A 17949-nucleotide genomic window follows, 5' to 3' on the forward strand; every position below is an offset into this window, starting at 1 on the left:
AAACTTCCCACCCATAATAACTAAAATATCCAGAGATAAGGCTGAAAGTCAATTTGTAATTATCCCTGCTGTGCCAAGACATTGCAAAAGATTCTAAGTGGAAGGTAATTTAACTTTTCAGCCCCAGCTGTTAAAAAGTAGTAAGAAGAAGGTGAAAATCTTGGGGCATTTGTATCTTGAGTTTCCAGAGAGGAGAAAAAAAGGAGTTGTAATTCCTCCTCGCTCAAACTGGGAATAATTTTCTCTGTGTTCTACTGAAAATGCCCTTTTTATGTTTTGAATACATTAAGTTGTTTGCTGGTTGTTTACTGTCCATGGTACGTGAAGGGAATAGATCATAGTTAGCAAATAAGCTACTAGAACATTTAGTATAAAATAATTCAATTGAAATACATTTCATACATAAAGACAACGTGTGATAATTATTTGTAGTTATTCTCACTAAACCACTGTTCTCAGAAGAAATAATATCCCTTCAGTCGTATGTTCTGTGGCTTCTGTGAATGACCCATATTAATTCGATTTCTAGAAACTGCCTCTTTAAATTGATGTTGGGTAACTGCTTCCATCCTAGACTATTGAAATAAAGGTATTACATCATTGTCCAAATACGTCTGCTTCAATAAAAGTATTTGTTTGCAAAAAAAGATATATATTTTAAATCTTTTACACAACCATCAGCATGCATGCCATTTTCCATTTCAGGCTAAGCGTACATTTCAGATGTGGAAAAAGCAAGCATGTTGAAATAATTTGAGGCATGGGTATAGTCAGATCAGTTTTGGTAATCCAGAAGGGAGGGGTGCCCAGTGTATTATTACGTTTCATATATTATTTTTCAAGAGATGGATGCAATCAGTCATGTTCTCGCATATGGTTTGAAAAAAAAAATTGTCTCGCTGGCAAGTAAACTGTTATTTAAGTACACAATCCACAGTACTAGAGAAACAGTTTTGCCAAACTTGTCCAAGTATTCTCACATCCTTAAAGATGGTATAAATATCATTTATGGCAAGCAGTTTACTTCAGACTATATGGAATGCCTTCCTGCTCCCCTGATCTAAGTGTCCCAGTTTGCATTATGGCCTTTATTGCTTCTGTTTGATGGAGTGATCAGTAAAAATTTAATGACACTATAAAATAATAAAAATGTCATTAATTTACCACGGATCCTGGATGCAGTGGTTGTAAAGTTACATTAATAAACAGAATATTTTTTACAACAAAAAGCATTGTTACGTGGGAACGTATAAATAACACACATAAATTTAAGAGCAATTTTACTGTTAGCACACACATTATTATGGAATAGCCAATAAGTGTATAAAACATAGTATATAAAATTTTATGAAAATATACTGTGCACATCAAAAATTCGGCTTTTATCTAAGTGCAGAGAAAAGCCATTATTGTGTGCTTACTGTTTCATTGCTGTTCTTTCACAAGATCACAATTTTATATTTGTTTCTAGTCATTTGAAGTTTGCAGCCTTTTCCGAGGCAGGGGCTAAGGCTTCTTTTTACTTTACTCCCTGCTTCACTGAATCATTCTTTTTACCTTCCACACGTGAAGAAAGAATTGATATTTTCTGGCAGAACGTGACGGAAAAGTTGCTAATTTAATGCAAAGCTAAAAATAATGCCAAAGGGGTTGCAAGGCTTGCTTGGCGACACTGGAAATAAGGGATAACTATCTAGCAGTCTATCTGTCATCACTGGGGCTGCTCCATCACTGACTGTGATAATATGTGAATATGATGGATGCCACAGCCTTGTGGCTCATAACATTTAACATTCATCAGCTCTCACTAACGGGGGCTTTATAATTTAAATATCTTTATTTAATATGCAACATCTACCTCATACATCATAATTTCAAAGCACTTAGAGAACCAACAGTCCTGCAAGACAGTTGAGCAGACTTTAATTTTTTCAATAACTTTTACGTTTTCTGCATGTTTGTGACTGACAACGCATAAATAAGTGTCTAATCATATCACAGAATGGAAAATTAAGGTTTGGCTGCTAAGAAGGTTCTTTTTTCTCTTCTTTTTCTCATTTTGAAGAAAGGATTATTTTTACTACGTGTTCAATGTATAAAGAAGCACAAAGGATCTGATTTGCGTTGGGAAGTGCTTTCAGTTTCCTGCTGCAAACTCCAACTGACTGTGTTGATCATGTCATGAGCAAGGGTTGTCAGTGTCATATCCTAAAAATTTTTTGCTAAGATTTAAATGGAAAAACTTAAAGCAATTATACAGTATAAGCTCCATAGCCAGCACAAAAATAAGAAAAAAAAAATCTGTCCAATATAGGAGTCAAAAGTGCTTTTCACAGGGGAGAAAACACCTGCACTGTCCATAGCAGTGCACTTTATAACAAAGTCACCAAAATTTTCTACTAATGGAGGTGAGGCAGGCAGCAATAGCTGCAGTAGCTGATGTACATGTGTGCAGATGTAATGCATGTGTAGGTAACATATTTTTTCGTGCAGCTATGTATAACCATTTATTTTTAATGAAGGGATGTATTTTTTTTTAATCTAGGAATATGAAGTAGAGAATCAATCTTCCTCTCAGTCGTATTAGGGGAAACGTGTACTTTTAAAAGATTTTTAGTCTATTTTCTCTAGGATGAGTTCAAGATGGGGGCAAAGACAAATCCCACTGAAAAGGATTTGAGCTTAGTGGGAAAAGTTTCTTCTTTTATAATAAATGTCATATGAATTTGTTGTGTTTCATGGAATTGTAAAGGCATCTACTAGATAAAAGCATTTTTAGTATTGAGGAACATTTTCCTATTTTTAAAATCCTCTGAGTTTGTGTAAACTTGATGCAAATACTGACAATTTTTTAATATCACTAAGATGATTATTTTCAGTAAAAAAAAGGAAGAAAAGGAATGAATTTTAAAGGCAATTCAAAGACCTAAATATATCTATCTTTGTTAAAGCATCTCATGAATTAGGAGGTGGTTATAAAATAACTATAAATACAGCTCCTTTGTTTGACAAGAGCAGGTATTTTTATGGCATAAGTGCTTTCATTTTAGTGGTTCTGAACCTTATCATACAATTTTCCCTTTTCTCCTTCCATGTCAAAATATTGATGTTCTTACAGAAACTTTTGCCTTTTTTTTTCATTTTCTTTTTCCTTTTTTTTTTTTTTTTTTTTTTTTTTGTAAGAGAATATTTTCTGGTAAAATCAAAGAGAATGAATGACTAGAAAGATATTCCAAATGTGCATATTGATATGTAGCTGGATCTGTTGATTTTTATAGAAGAAAGGTATTTCTCCTTTTTCTGAAACACACTTAAAGGCTGCTCTTCCAAGAATACTGCAGGTGCTGTATTAAAATCCTTTAAAAAAAAGCTTTTAGTGCAAATATTTTGAAAGAGAAAATAAATGTGCCAAAAGCTGTTTTCTTAGCACTGATCTTTGTTTTTATCTCAACTGCAAATCAGCCCTTTGCAATGGAACACAGTATCCTTGATAAACTTACTTTTCATTCTCTCTACCAGTAAGACAGATCCCATCCTGATGATTCAGGTGTATTGTTACATTGCACAACATTTTTCAGCAAAATATTGGGCCTCTAGTATTATAGTGCCTTTCTGCAGTCAAATTTTATTTATAACTCTTTTCTCTTGAGTTCCTTTGTGTATGTAAGCTTCTTCATCAACCATCGATTTTACAGAAAAAAACAAGTGAAGTAATTAACCAAATATAAAATGCTAAAATGCAGAGTTATTTTGTCTGACAACTGGGAGGTTCTGAGGAACTTGAAAAAATGCATTTAGTACCTGAAATGCCTCGGCTGCATGTTGTGGCAAATCCAGTGTCACACTGAGCTTTCTTTTCCTCTGCAAATTAAATAGAGAATAATTTAAAAAACCACGGCTAAAGAAAGCGAAAGCATGAGGAATCAAAACATTCCTCCCTTTTCCTGATGGGGTTTCATGCTGATACACAATGACAATGGAAAAATAATAATATTGGATATCTGGAGTAGTGGGAGGTGGAGCAAATGAGGAGTCAAGGCCGTGTTTTGTCCTGAAGAACATTTCCAAGTTTCTACCATCTTTTGGGAGAGACTCTCCCAATGTTTTCTCCTCGTGTCTAGTATGCACAGCACAGAACTAGGTCATTGAACAATAGACTGAACAGCAGACAGCACTCTACTTCTGCATAATGCATTAAGTATAACATGGAGAAACTGTTCGTGGAGCTGAAAGCTGGTATTTCACGTCTCTAAATTCAAGCTGACATGACATTTAATATTGTTTCATAGTAATGAACAACAAGGTCTCATTCATTCACAAGTACAACATAATGCCAAGTTTAATCTGAAGAGGTAACAACAAGGCAAGAGGGAAAACATGCTATGTTCCTTCAAATGAGAGCGCTAAATTAATGATAACCATTGAACACTCTGCCACTGATACACAGCACTACAGAGACCACTATTGAGAGACAATATTACACTGCCTTTAGAGTGCCTTGTTCAGGAGTGAGTGAGGAACTGGGTTCACGTCTAAAATACCTTTCAGTTTCCACTTTCTGGTTCCAGGTTTCCTATGGAGGTCTCCTGCTCTCAAAAGCTTTCTGTTTTTCTGGGAAGTGGGCATTCTTTGTCCTTTTTTCTCTTTTTTCCCTTTATTGTCTTCTTAAGTTCTCTATTCACTGAGGTGCAACTTAAATTTCTAGACAAAATAATATTGGTTCTGTCTTCTATTATTCCTTCTTTCAAGTATTTGTCTTTGAAAATCTCTGCATAAAATTCAGACTTGTGTTTTCACAGAGGTATCAATGCAAACTTAAATCTCAGAGTGAGAAAAAAGTGCTTTTTTTTCCATTAAAATACCAGTGCATTTTAATACAAACTCTTCTTTCAGCTGCTGAATTTTCATGTTTCCCAAATGCCGATTGTCTTTTTCAGTTTAAGTTGGAAAATAAGTGGAAAGGCAAAGTGAGCAGCATCGATCAGCACTGTGTGCTGCCAAGAGTGTTTTGTATTTGCATGTACAATCGTTTATGCATTATGGCACTGCAGATCAAAATAATCTCAAAGTTTCTGTATATGTTTCACATTTAAAACTGATTTTCATAAATGCAAACATTCAGAATCTGTAAAAAAAAAAAAAAAAAAAAGAAAAAAATTGTCCCTGAGCTAAAATTCTAATTAGATGCATTCATTATTTGTTCAGATTTAAAAAATAAGGCATGTATCGATGCATACCCATATGCACTGGCATATAATGAGAACTATCCTATATGGAACATTAAGATTCCTTCTGTTCTTTTCCAGGAAAGAACAAGGTTTGAAAATTTAGGCCCACAGTTAACAGGGAAACCCAATGAAGATGGAAAAATTGGCCCCGGTGTCATCGATCTTACAAGGCCAGAAGATGCAGAAGGTGAGTTGCAATTTTGACCATGGGTTATTGAACACTGCACCGCAGGATGATGTGGCTGAAATACTGCCAGCGTCACGAGTACTGCCTGTGCTACATTGCAGGGTAACACTTGATCGATTTCTGTCTGAATTTGTGAGATTTCAGTAAATCCATAACAAAGTGTGGAGGCATGAAAAGGACTGTGTAGCCTTTTAGCCCTTCTGCAACACAACTGTCTTTTCTCCAAGCAGCTGTCAAATAAGTGTTTGCATTTTATACTCCTACTAAAATTTTAGGAGATATTGAGAAAATTATCTCAGGAAGGATATATATTGCCCATTTTTTTAGTGTTTAGCAGCTTTGAAGAAGGTTAGAGCATTTTCAGAAATCTACCCATCATGCACCACCTATTCAAGATTTAGCAAGCAGAATTCCATTCATAGGCAGCTATCAAATGATAATGGAAAAATACTTCACATTTTCTGTATGAAAAGATCTTTTTCATTATATAAGCCTTCAGTGCACTCATTTCAGCGAGAGTTTTATGTATATATCTATATGTTTCAAGCCCCAGGTGGAAGTCAGTGTTTATCATGACTGAGTTGAGTCTCTAGCAGGATTACCATGCATGCTCTGGAAGGGGATGTCACTGGGATCCTCTCTATCCTATGGCACATGTACATATGTAGGAGCCCTACCTTGTTGGAAGATTAATGTACTATTCAGATAGAATATTATGCAGGAATTTTGCCCCCTCAATTTACTTCTGTTTGAGAATAATTTTGCCCTTTTTAAACTGGAGGAATTCTAGTTGTGGCTTAAGAAGCTTAAAACACCTCTGAATTTTTCCATTAACATCTGACAAATCCAGTCTGCTTTTCTTCTTGGATCAAAAGAATAGGACCAGTAAACTTTAGGGAGCTATTATTTATGAGTTTCAATTATTCATCCTTAACACAATTTGATTGGCCACTGTTTTATCATCTGTAAACAGAAAAATAACAAACAGCATGTAGGCAAAAAATAATATTCGGACAGGTGTTTTGCAACAATTCTGGTTTTTTTGAAAAGAGGAATCAGGAGATACATGGACTTTCCAATGCACTTTTTGTCCAATCAGTTATTTATAAAGTGCTTTATAAAGAAGCAGTAATCCAGCAGCAATATTTCATATTTCAACATGTTGAAGGATATTTTTTTTGGTCAGTTTGGATGAAAAGTTGCAAGGGGATACTTACAGATATGCAGTGACTGGTTTAGATGACATCAGGCCTCTGACCCCATTGTTGGTTTTGCTAATTTCCTTCAATTCATCCATTCTCTTTCTAGTGCCCTTAATTTAGTGTCTTGATACCCCTCGTGGCACTGGCAGCCTCCCCTGTTACTGGATAGTGCAGAGAGGAGCTTTGCCATATGTAACCCAAGCTGCAGTGATGTGTGCCAGTTTAAGGACAGTGTGCATGTCTTTCTAGAGCTGCTGGGGGGGCGCTTTGAGGCATGGTGCCTTGCCACATTAGAAATCCGAGTTCATGAATGGATTCAGATTTCCAGAATTTGTTTAGCAGCCAAGAGGTATCTCTGGAAAAGAGATGCTGGGTGCATAGCACTGCTGATCTGAAAAAAAACATTGGCAGGAGTTCTAAACTGAGCTGGTTATTTGTCCTTCTCGTTGTAGACAAGGTGAATGTAGATGTTAGCTGGATGAAAGAAAAATACATTCAAAACATAACCTGAGTTTTTCCCGTTATATTTGGCAAGCAGACTAAGAGATGGCACTTCTAGCCTAATATAATTTACAGTGGATGTGCATTGCAGACGGTGCTGCTGAAATATCAGCAGTTAAACTGTGGTCTCTGATATCCTGTGCCATGCTACAGACTTCCCAGTGAAACTATTACAGACCTTTCTAGGTTTGCCAAAGTTTTTCTACGTGTTCCTATTATTTTGTGCTTCCAAACTTCAGTCCTGGGTTACTATGAAACTTGAAAACTTATTCTTGAGAAGCATAGAATAATTTAGTTTGGAAAAGACCCTTAGGATCATCAACTCCAACCTAGCATTGCCAGGTCCATCACGAATCCGTGTCCCAGAGTGCTACATCTTTAAAATACCTTTAAAAGGGGTGGTGACTCAGACACTTCCCTGGGCAGCATGTTCCAATGCTTGACAACTCTTTTGATGAAGAAATGTTTCCTTTATATCAAATCTAAACCTCCCCTGGCATGACTTGAGGCCATTTCCTCTTGTCCTGTTGCTTCTTCCTTGCAAAAAGAATAAATACTGACCCCCAGCTCCCTGCAGCCTCCTTTGATGCTGTTGTAGGGAGTGATAAGGTCCTCCTGAGCCTCCTTTCCTCCAGGCTAAACATCCTGAGCTCCATCAGCCTCTCCTCCTCACACTTGTGCTCCAGACCTTTCACCAGCTTTGTTTCGCTTCTTTCACCTCCTCTAAGAATGCCTTGTTGCGTTTCATTGTGCTGCCACAATCACAATGTCAGCGGAATGTCAAAGGTTCCTAATAGGCACAGTCATGTTCTTCAAAGGCTTCATGTGTTTCACACCTTCCTTTCTGTATTGTCATTTTTACTTTAAATCTTTTTTCCCCCTTTTTTTTTTAGATACTATTTGAATGCAGGTTGCTGTACAAATCTTTAGCTAATATTTCTGTGGTTTGTGTGTGCTTTTACACATATAAAACAAGGAATACAGATTTCTGAGGTGACATATTGATGGCCAACGTTTGATGCCCTGCCTTTTCTTGTCAGAAATACACCCAGATCTCTGAGGCCCAGGTGCAGTTGTGACAGAGTGAGTGGACGGATGTTAGATCTGCCAGGTGGTTTTACTCTCATCACCAGAATTTTAGGACTTCAGAGTTATGAAATTCACTACATTTAGGGAAGATATTAACAATTTGCAAGTGTTCTTTTAAAAGGGTGGTGGAGGCAGGTGTAAGGGGCCTGAGCTAAGGATTCCAAATTCAGTCCCACTGCTGACCATAAACAAGGGGAAATGAAGTTTGGGTTGTATTCTAATCCCCCCAGTGGTCTAGAGCAAAGGGGCTGTGGAAGTCCAGTTCCACTCCCTGCCTACCTGCACACTTGAATTTCCATAGGAAACCAAAGTGTGCAGAGACAAGGTGCATGTCTGTCCATCCCAGCAGGCATTTGAGACAGACCAGATCTGGGGACTGCTCCCGATTGGCGTAGTTGTGACACAACATTTAAGGTTCATGTGATTTGTTAGAAGACTTATCAGCAGACCTCTGTTTGTGGAATGCTTTTGTAACAGTATCCAGCAATGATTTCTCTCTACTCCTTACATCTTTTCTATAACATATAGCTGTGATCTGAGTATGACATGATCAGAGTCAAGTTTTCCTGCAATTTTAGGAGTGCTTGTGGTACTGGCTCATTGACCAGAAGCTGAAGCTACAGGTTTTGGGGTTTGTTTTTTTTTTTTTTTTTTTTGAGTCATGAATTACAAGTGTTGAAATTCTTTGAACTTAGAAATTAGACAAATGTGAAATAGTATGGAATGATTGATTTTTTTTTTGCTCATTGTCCCTGCCCAGTGTATGAAAACCCTTTTAAGATTAATTAAGATTAATTAAAGGCAATATTTAATTAATGGTAGCTAGTTGAACTTTCAGAGATACAATGTTGTCTACAAAGTTTGTGTTGCTCATAATGAGCTGACAGACATCTGAATGGAGGCCTGAAAATCATTAGCAAGAGTTTTATATTAAATATGACATAAACCAATATTTCTATTACTTCCTAAGCCACCAGCAGGACTGAGCTAACTATATTAAAAATAATGCTTAAATCTGTATTTAAAACATTGCCACTGATTGTGACACCACTGATGAATAATCCACAGCTGTTGGGCTTGTATCATTACCTGAAATCCCAGTTGCCGTGTTAAAATATGTGATACATTTGTAGTTAGCAAAATTCAAAAACAAGATTTGAAAGCCTCATAAACATTTGGTGACTGGTATCCAAAATTATAAACAACAGCCAATTAGAGAACTAAACAAGGATTTTTTTTTCCCTCTGAAACATTAACACTTTAAAGGAAACATAATTCTTTCTATAGGCAGCTTCATCATTTTGTACATTTGATGTTGTCAGCACTGAAATATACCTGACAGGGATGGACACACCAAGACAGCTTCGAATGCAGCTAAAGCTAAACCCTCTTTTGAACATGACTGACATACATCAGCTGACCTCAGAGTATAGAGTGTAGTCAGGAGATACGGGTAAGCCCTGATTAAATTTCAGGTCAGAAAACCTATGTAATACTGAAGTATTTAGCATACTAAATACTAAAGTATCTAGTTCTCAGTTATTAAAAATATTGGATGATGTGAATAAGTTTTTTTGGTTTGAATTCTAGAAAAAGATTTTCCTTTCACAGATGCTCACTTTTGGGTGGTGGTGCTGCTTCTTTTGAATTGTAAAATGTGCCCAGTGTTGATGGATCCTTCTGGTTTTTGGATGTGGTCAAATTCTTGGAAATTTGTAGGAAGTGTGTTAAGATTTTGTTTTCTAGTAGATAGAAATCTGCAGGGTAGACCTAACCTTTCTGTTGGCAATTACTGATTTTACCTTAGCTCAGGTTGCATTGTGGTTTCCTTCAGCAGTTGTATTCAGGGATTCAAATTCCATCAAGGCCTGATCTTAATTTCTACCAAAGAATTGGATCTATTAAAATGTAATTTTCTTGATTGGATCCTAGGCTCAGAGCAAAACCATCTGAATGTTATTGTTTTCCCCTATCTCACTGTGAGATTTTGTAAAAGAGAAAAAACTTATCTGTAGCTGGTTTTCCTTAGTGAAAATAAGATGCATTGAAAAACTAAATTAATTTTTAGACAGCAAATAGAAGTAGATGAAAATGCCTTATTAGTACTTAACATTTAGTTCCATGTTCATTCAAGTTGATATTTTAGAATCAGGGGCTTGAGAATTAAATATGTGGCCTCACAGTTTGCTATTTGGGAAAACATACAAAAAGAGTTCTGGGTCCTCTTTTGATGTTTTCGTTCACATTTTTCACACTGTAGTTTTCTTGGTTCTGTAAACTTTGTGTTTAGCACTTGCTGCTTCTTTCTTTGATACTATTCTACCAGTGTGTGCTAAGCCTGTACCTGAAAGGTACTAGTTTAGATAGAAACAGTTTTAAATAATATGGTGAGATCTGTCTCTCTACTTTGTCTGGATCTGTGTATTTATCTGTCCCTGGATTAGACTAATGATACTTTTCAAAGTCTCTCAGAGGATAACTTTTGCTATGAAACCTAGCTGTAAAGTCAGTTCTTAGAGTCCTCAGCATGGGATTGGCATCAGCCCATGTCCAGAAATTCATTGATTTAGTGTCCTTAGTGCCTGTGTGGTCCCTTGCAGTGCTTGCTGTCTCTTGCTTCAACTTGAAAATTCCTTGGGTTAAAGACTGTGTTTTTCTACATATCAAATCATGGCCTGAGATTACACAGATTTAAGCTTTATCTGTGTGTTCTTGGTATCTTTCAACCTTGCTCCAGGTAAACTAAACTTGCAAGCCAGTTGCAAGCTGTATAACAATTTGTAATTGACTGGTTCCAGTAGCAAGGCCTAGCTTAATGTTATCAATTCTAGTTCAGTTTTTTGACCTCAATCCAGGCTTGGAGGAGAACAAGCTGACCTCATCTTTTAGAAGAACATATTCCAGTTCATCAGTAAGCTTAAGAACCCAGTTCTGCAGCATTTCAGATGATGTTGTCCAACACACAAAGTCAACGAATAGCCCAAGATTCCCTGCAGTCAACCGTCAATAGTCTGTCTTTTCCTGTACAGGAAATTAGCTCTTCCCATTCATATTTGGCTTTAGCTAGCCATGTTGCAAGGCATATTGTAGCAAAATGGGAGATTCTACTTGTCCAAAAGCAAGGACAAGGAAAATTAAATGGTAGAGAAAGAAATGGTGTTAGGCACCATCAAATATTTAACCAGTTGCCAGAACATATTAAAAAAAAGAGTAGTTGTAATTGCATCGGCGGCAGTGAGTGTGGAATCATGTGAAGGAGAGGAATGATTTAATTGAGGAAGGACAGGGAGGAAAGAACATGTGAGAAACATGAGAAAACTGAGATACAAGAGGAGCATGAGGCTGATCTCTAAGGCAGAGGAAAAACTGCCACCAATTTTTGTCCCTCTGTCAAAGTGTCATTTCCTCCCTCCCTGGAAAGAGGGCAGACATCATGCCCATTGTTTTGCACACCTATTAGGTGTATTATTAAAGGAGCACATCTACCGTATGCTCAAAGCCTTAACAACCACATAAACACCCAATAGCAAATAATGGCTTATACAAAAGGGTGAGGGCTTCTTCCCTACTTCAAAAAAGGTTGGCTCTGAGCAGCTGAAGAGGCAGGTGAAAGGGAACCATACATTTACAGGCAGATCAACCTTGGCAGGCTGCCAGGACGATCCAAACCTGTGAGGTAACTTGTTTAACACCCTCTTGTGTAGAAGTGTAAACAGCAGGTAGCACAGGCAGGGTAAAGCATCACCTACTTTTGTGACAGTGCTTCGTAAATACTGGAGGAAAGAATTCCTCTCCACGCCAGAATTTGTCGCACATAAATATTTGTAATAGTTGCTATGGCAGTTGAGAGGAGAAAGATGAAAATCAGAAAACAGTGAAAGCTGTCTGAAAACAAAGAAATGTATCCAGAGAGTAAGCTCAAGTACTGGAATTTTTATTGCCCTGAATTCTTGTTATAGGCCTTTGATTGCAAAAACACCACTGCAAAACAAAAAAAAACCCCAAAACCCAAACCACCCAAATCCAATAATTGTACCTTTATATTTGAAGATAAAGTATATCTTTATATTAATATATCTTATATTATTAAGCCCAGATGCTAAAATATGGCCTTCATTAATTGTAGTTGCCATTTTTACATCCATGAATCTGATTGTGCCTTATTCTTGAGCGATATCCTTAAATTTTCCAGAATAACTCATAACAGATAGGAATCTGGGATGAAGTACTTGGGCATGGTATTTCAGTTGTGTTGGATGAGATTCTGTGCTTCAGTCCTGGAGTAACTCAACACCTGCAGATGGGATAGGAATAAGATGTCTTTAAGAACACCCCATCACTTTTCTGATGGCAAACACTTCGTGCATCCCATTGTTGCCAGCATCCCCATAACATCTTAGAGGGGGAACTGAAAAACCTGTGATGGGAGTGTATGGGTTGATCTTTCCATAGCATTGAAGCTTATTCCTCTCAGAACACTAATATTCAACATATAGTATGCTTCTCATTTTCAGAATAACAAATCTGGGTGTCCTTCACAACTGTTAACTTGTGATTTTCGCTGTCTTAGGTATTTTTTCCCTACTGTTAAATATGAGGCTTTCTTGTCTGACATTTCCAAGCTACAGTAATTGATTCTTATAGAATAATACCTTTATTTTTAAAAATTACACTTAGGATTTTTGATGTTGTACAATTGACCACTTCTACAATGCCCTGAGTTTTACATAGGGGCACCTATTAGCACAGTTATAACTAAGAGCTTTTCACAATTTCCATTATATAGTAAAACACTATTTTCAGGAATTTAGAAGGTGGCTGTAAAAAGCAACTGTGGGCTGCAGTTTTACACAGAAAATCTTCACCCATGAGAAAATTATTGTCACAAATGCTGAAAGCATCAGTCAGTATGCGTAGCTATTTTTAGGTGGACTGACTGAAAAATTAAATATAGCAATTCAGTGGTTTAAAACATTTTTTCACACTCATGTACAGCCACCAGGTGTAAAACACCCTGTGGTCCTGATTCTCTGAGGGTTTCTTGGTAGTGCTCCAATATGACAAAAGAAGCTTGAAGCTCCACAAAATAGTGTAAAATTTCCAGGCACAATTGAATTTTCTGTTGAGAAAATGGAGAAAGCCACCCTTATATCATACTGAAGGAGGGAGGAATCTTGCCCTTCTTACTTGAGCACAGGGAGTGGAGCAGAAATATGAATACACTAAGGAAAGAGCATCATATATTCTGGCTAACCATGAGCAATTGGTACAGATTCAAACAAGCCCTCTTTGTACAGCTGTCTATTTTTCTTAGTCTAAAACGTGAACAGTTTTCTCCTTCAGAAGTCTCAGTATCTCAGAAATAGAAAAGTGTTTAGGATCATTTGCCTTTCTTCCATGTACATATGCAAAGTGTTTAAGCAAGTGCCTAGTGAAGAACTTGGTAGCGAGGGGAAAATATTTCCTTAATTTGTACTTTGATTTAATTTCACAGGATCAGTGGTCCAAAGAGAGTGTAGTGTGAGCATTGCAGCATCTTGATAAATTCTACAAATAATAAATGATTGTGTTTTCAGTTTGGCAGGGGTGGTTTCACAGGAATTAAAAAAAAAGGAATGATTTGTAAATTTTCATGTAAACCTCTATTTCATAGTAAACACTATATTTTTTATCCAAACCAGGTAACTGTGGTAACATATTAAGACATGCCATTGCCATATTTATAAAAATATCTTCCTGGTTTTGTTTACAAATCTCAAATGCCCAGGGGTACCTTACTTGAAAAATTAGCCTGAAGAACAGCTCCTGTTAATGTGCTGGTTTTGCTTCTTTCTCTTCATGTTATTTTATTTACTAATTACATTATCAGTTATTGTAATATCAGCACCCCATGTGAAAGGCAAGAAGAAATGCCCTGTGCATATCCTAGCCCCAGCTCCTTGGTAATTGCTGGTATGACAAGTGAAAACAGCTAGCAGTGGATGGAAAGAATTAGCTATATTGATGCAAAGAATGATGTTGCATCATTCAGAAAGTGACAAATTATTGAAGATGGAATGCAGGAAATGGGTCACTAAAGCAGTGGCTGCAACACATTTTAAAATCTTTTGCTGAGTATTCTGCATTTCTTAGTAACACGTAATTAGAGGGAGCTGGTTTTGTAAAACCCTCTCCCACTGTTAAACATAATTCCCTTTTACAAACTACATTGTACTTAAGCTTTTTAAAATCATTGTTTTGGTAAAGAACATGTGAGCAAGCAATGAACAGTGTTCAGCCACACCTTGAACAATGCATCCATCAAATATGAAGTAAGACTGCCTTCTTTCTCTGTCCTTAATTCCCATCTGTCATTTCTCCGTCTTAAAACAAAACAAAGCATTGACTGAAGTATGAATGGATCACTATGGCTCTTGTTCAAACAGGACTTTTTCAACAAAAAAGCTTTTAGGGATGACTGAAGACGGCAGAATTAGCCCCTGTGTTTTAAATTAATGTTGTGTTTTCTGGATGTTCTAGGTGACATTCATGTCATGAGAAATTTGAAATGGTGTGAATAACAGCTACACTGGCTGTTACTTTTATGGAAACATTTTTATGTTAAATAGATTAGTGCATTCTTCTTTGTATTTGAATATGATTAATATAGTAACAATAATTGCTTAGCTGATAGACCAGCTGCTTTTTTTTTCTGAAAAATCAAATCAAATCCATAGATCTTCTCAGATACCTAACATAATAATTGGTAGCATTTTTTCTCTCGGATTGGGCTGTTTCATCCATGATTTTCCTTTCTGTAGGTCTCTATTTTCCTCAACTGAGGAAACTGTATGAAATAAAATATCAAAGGGGAACAACAGCAATGTTTGTGGATTGAATAATGTAGTTTGTTGTTAGATCTGATGACTGGCAGTCCCTTACTTCTGGCATCATTACTTAGGCTGAAAAACTTTCAACTTAAATATGATTCCTATTTCTTTTCTATCAATAACATAAATGTCAGAATGGGGTTGTTAGCATTTAATTAATTATCTGTGAAGGGTCTTGAAGTCTGCAAGTGGCACATGATTGAAAAATATGATGACACTTAAACACCTCCCCAAATTCATAGTAGAGGCTGCTTCTTCATCCCAATTTCTCTATAGATGTTTCATGGATCTTCACAGAATAACTCTTATGTTGGAGGACATGTGTGACTGTGTCAGCCACCAGGAGCTAAAGCCAGGCCTCAAGCCCTAATTAATTGAGTTAATATCCCACGTAATTTAAAGCATTATTTTATTGTTTTAGCTATAGTCCATGCCAAGTTTCCATGAGGGTTAGCTTTGCCATAGAATGTGGTCAAGAAATCTAAACTGTTTGTGTAAGCCATCAAGCAAGTAGCTGCATTTAGCAGTTTTAATTCATTTATATAGCACAGTTTGGGCAGGACTGGCTGTGAAGCGTGGATGTGCTAGCAGCTTATTTAGAATTAATGTTTTGGTATTTATTAGGGCACTGCTAACAATTCAGCTTTGAACACTGGTGAGCGAATGGTGGAGCTGAGAACAGTTGCTTTGATTTCACACGCAGCAGATATTCCGCTCTTAATTTTAGCTTTAGACTTTCAAATGGGGAAAGATGTATATGCAGGTTGTGAGTATGGCTGTGAAAACTGGTGCTGTGTTTTAATTGAGATTAAGTATTTTGCTTGCATATGTAAAACAAATGTACTAAAAAAAAGTAAACTCACTGCCACCAAAACTGAAAACAAGGCACTCTGGAAAATATATGCTGATATATAACTGGCTAGAATTTCCTTCATTTTGCAAAGCCACGAGCCACATGCATCAGCTCACCACAAAGTCATTAGGTCTTTTTAAACTCAGATGAAAAACATTAACAAATACCACAAAAGGCTTTAGTATGGCCCCTTTGTTCATTCACATATGGCAGTTTATAACTCCTGCACCACTTGGGTCGTGTGTTTGTTTAAGCTGCCTCCATCAGGCCAGCCCTGAAAGAACAAAAGACATCTTGAGCGATCCTAAGCAGGAAATGGGCTAATCTAAACATGGCTTGTGACACTATAAGTAGAATAGAAAGGGGAGGGATTGATTAGTCATTAATTGGAGTCCAATTGACTCCATATGGATGTTGCAATAATAAGGCCTTTTTCAGTGCAGTAGCGGAGTTATTGAATTAGAGGTTTATGTTTCCTCAGAGCTGACCTTAGGGAATTCCCAGTTGGTGCTTCTTGTTGATGTTTTAAAGAGAATGGAGTCTCTTAGCGGGGAAAAAGGGAAGTCTTATCATAAGGAAATGTTGCTTGGATGTAGCTAACCTGTGCTACAGTATATTCTCACCTTCTAGTATTTACTTAGTGCATTTCAGAACCCTTACAGGTGAAAAATTTTAGAGGCCATTTAAATATTGCAGTATTTCATGAATTGCTTGTGGCTTTCCCAGTTTTTCTCCCCATTCATTCACTGACATGCAGCATGTGAGAAATGTTCACTGCTCAAATTGCAGCTGAATAATATTTGTTTAGCATTTGGAACAAAAGCTGCCTGACAAACAGAACATTTGTGTCACCCCTGTTCCAAACCTTGCCATGTTTCCAAGTGGGTATTTTGCCAGTGATGACAAGACATGCCAGTAAAGAATGAGAAAATCTGAATGGTGTTGGGGATGAAGAAATAAGAGGCAGGCAAGGGGCAAAACAGATAAATGTTATTCTACAACTGCTACATGTCACTTAGATTACAGTGAAGTAGCAGTAATTCTTGCAACTTTCTCTAAAATTGATAACCTAAAATATTAGTTAAATGACAACTCTTGTTTTCTAAGCTTGCCAAAGCTGCTTTTTCTGTTCTGTTCTTTCCGTATTTGTCTTTTTCTATTTGATTTTAACTGCTGCTGTATGTTTCACAAAGGCTGCATTTGTGTGTACACAGGCTGAGACCACCACAGGGCACTACTAAGCTGGTTTTCCTTCTCCCTGTTTTTGTGGCATGTCCATGTTTATGAGTAACCCATCTCTTGCAGTAAAAGAGTGACTCCTGTTTGCATGCTAGTCAGGTTCTGGTCTCTGTGGTGCTAGCTGTATTACCACAGACAGATATTTTGGAGGTCACAGTCAGTTGTTTCCAAACTGGGCGAATATGTCTCCTCAGCTTAATAAATAACTGATGATAGGAGATTTACTACTAACCAGTCATTTTCATACCAGGAACCTAGAAAGATTGTCTTTATTTCTGTGTGCCCTGTCTTGGTGTGTGTCCATGGAAGATGATCTGCAGTACATACTCTAGATTAGCCAGCTCCATTGTCTGGGGGGAAGTCAGGGGAAATGTATCACTTCAAACATGAATCAATGGCTGTACTGTGAAGAGTCATTAAGGAATAACTGGGTGACTGACAAAAATCTCTTTCTTTTTGCTGTCACTTCTCTTTTTCTCACCTTTCTCTCAGCCCTTTTTTTGCTTCTTTCTATCACATCTATTATTGTTTTCTGGTAACATGTAAAGGACCAGTCTCAGATTTTGTTGGAGGTGATGTGCAAAATGGAAGGTAAACCCACATCCCAGTAAAGACAGTAGGATTAACCCTAATGTGGCCAAGATTTCAGTAAACATGCAGAAGGAATGATGCCTGTCCTAAAAAAAATTCCTTAGTAAATGTAAGAAACTCAGATAAAGGCAGGAACAAATAAATAAATAAATAATGCAACTGTTATTTTATGTTTCTTAACATTTATTTC

The 17949-nt window shown here is 36.9% G+C and overlaps 1 protein-coding gene across 12 annotated transcripts in view; it reads left to right on the top strand.

The window, feature by feature from the left end:
• The window catches only part of SOX6 (SRY-box transcription factor 6), a 369109-nt gene that overhangs the window by 331105 nt on the left and 20055 nt on the right, over positions 1 to 17949 (top strand). For all 12 annotated transcript variants that reach the window (XM_041415103.1, XM_041415104.1, XM_041415107.1 and 9 more), the window contains one exon: positions 5307 to 5415. In XM_041415103.1, the coding sequence (XP_041271037.1) occupies positions 5307 to 5415 (109 nt within the window). The remainder of the gene's footprint in view (positions 1 to 5306; positions 5416 to 17949) is intronic.

Source organism: Onychostruthus taczanowskii, unplaced genomic scaffold (genome assembly GCF_017590055.1).
Source record: "Onychostruthus taczanowskii isolate IOZ18803 unplaced genomic scaffold, ASM1759005v1 scaffold49, whole genome shotgun sequence".
NCBI classification, from domain to species: Eukaryota; Metazoa; Chordata; class Aves; order Passeriformes; family Passeridae; genus Onychostruthus; species Onychostruthus taczanowskii.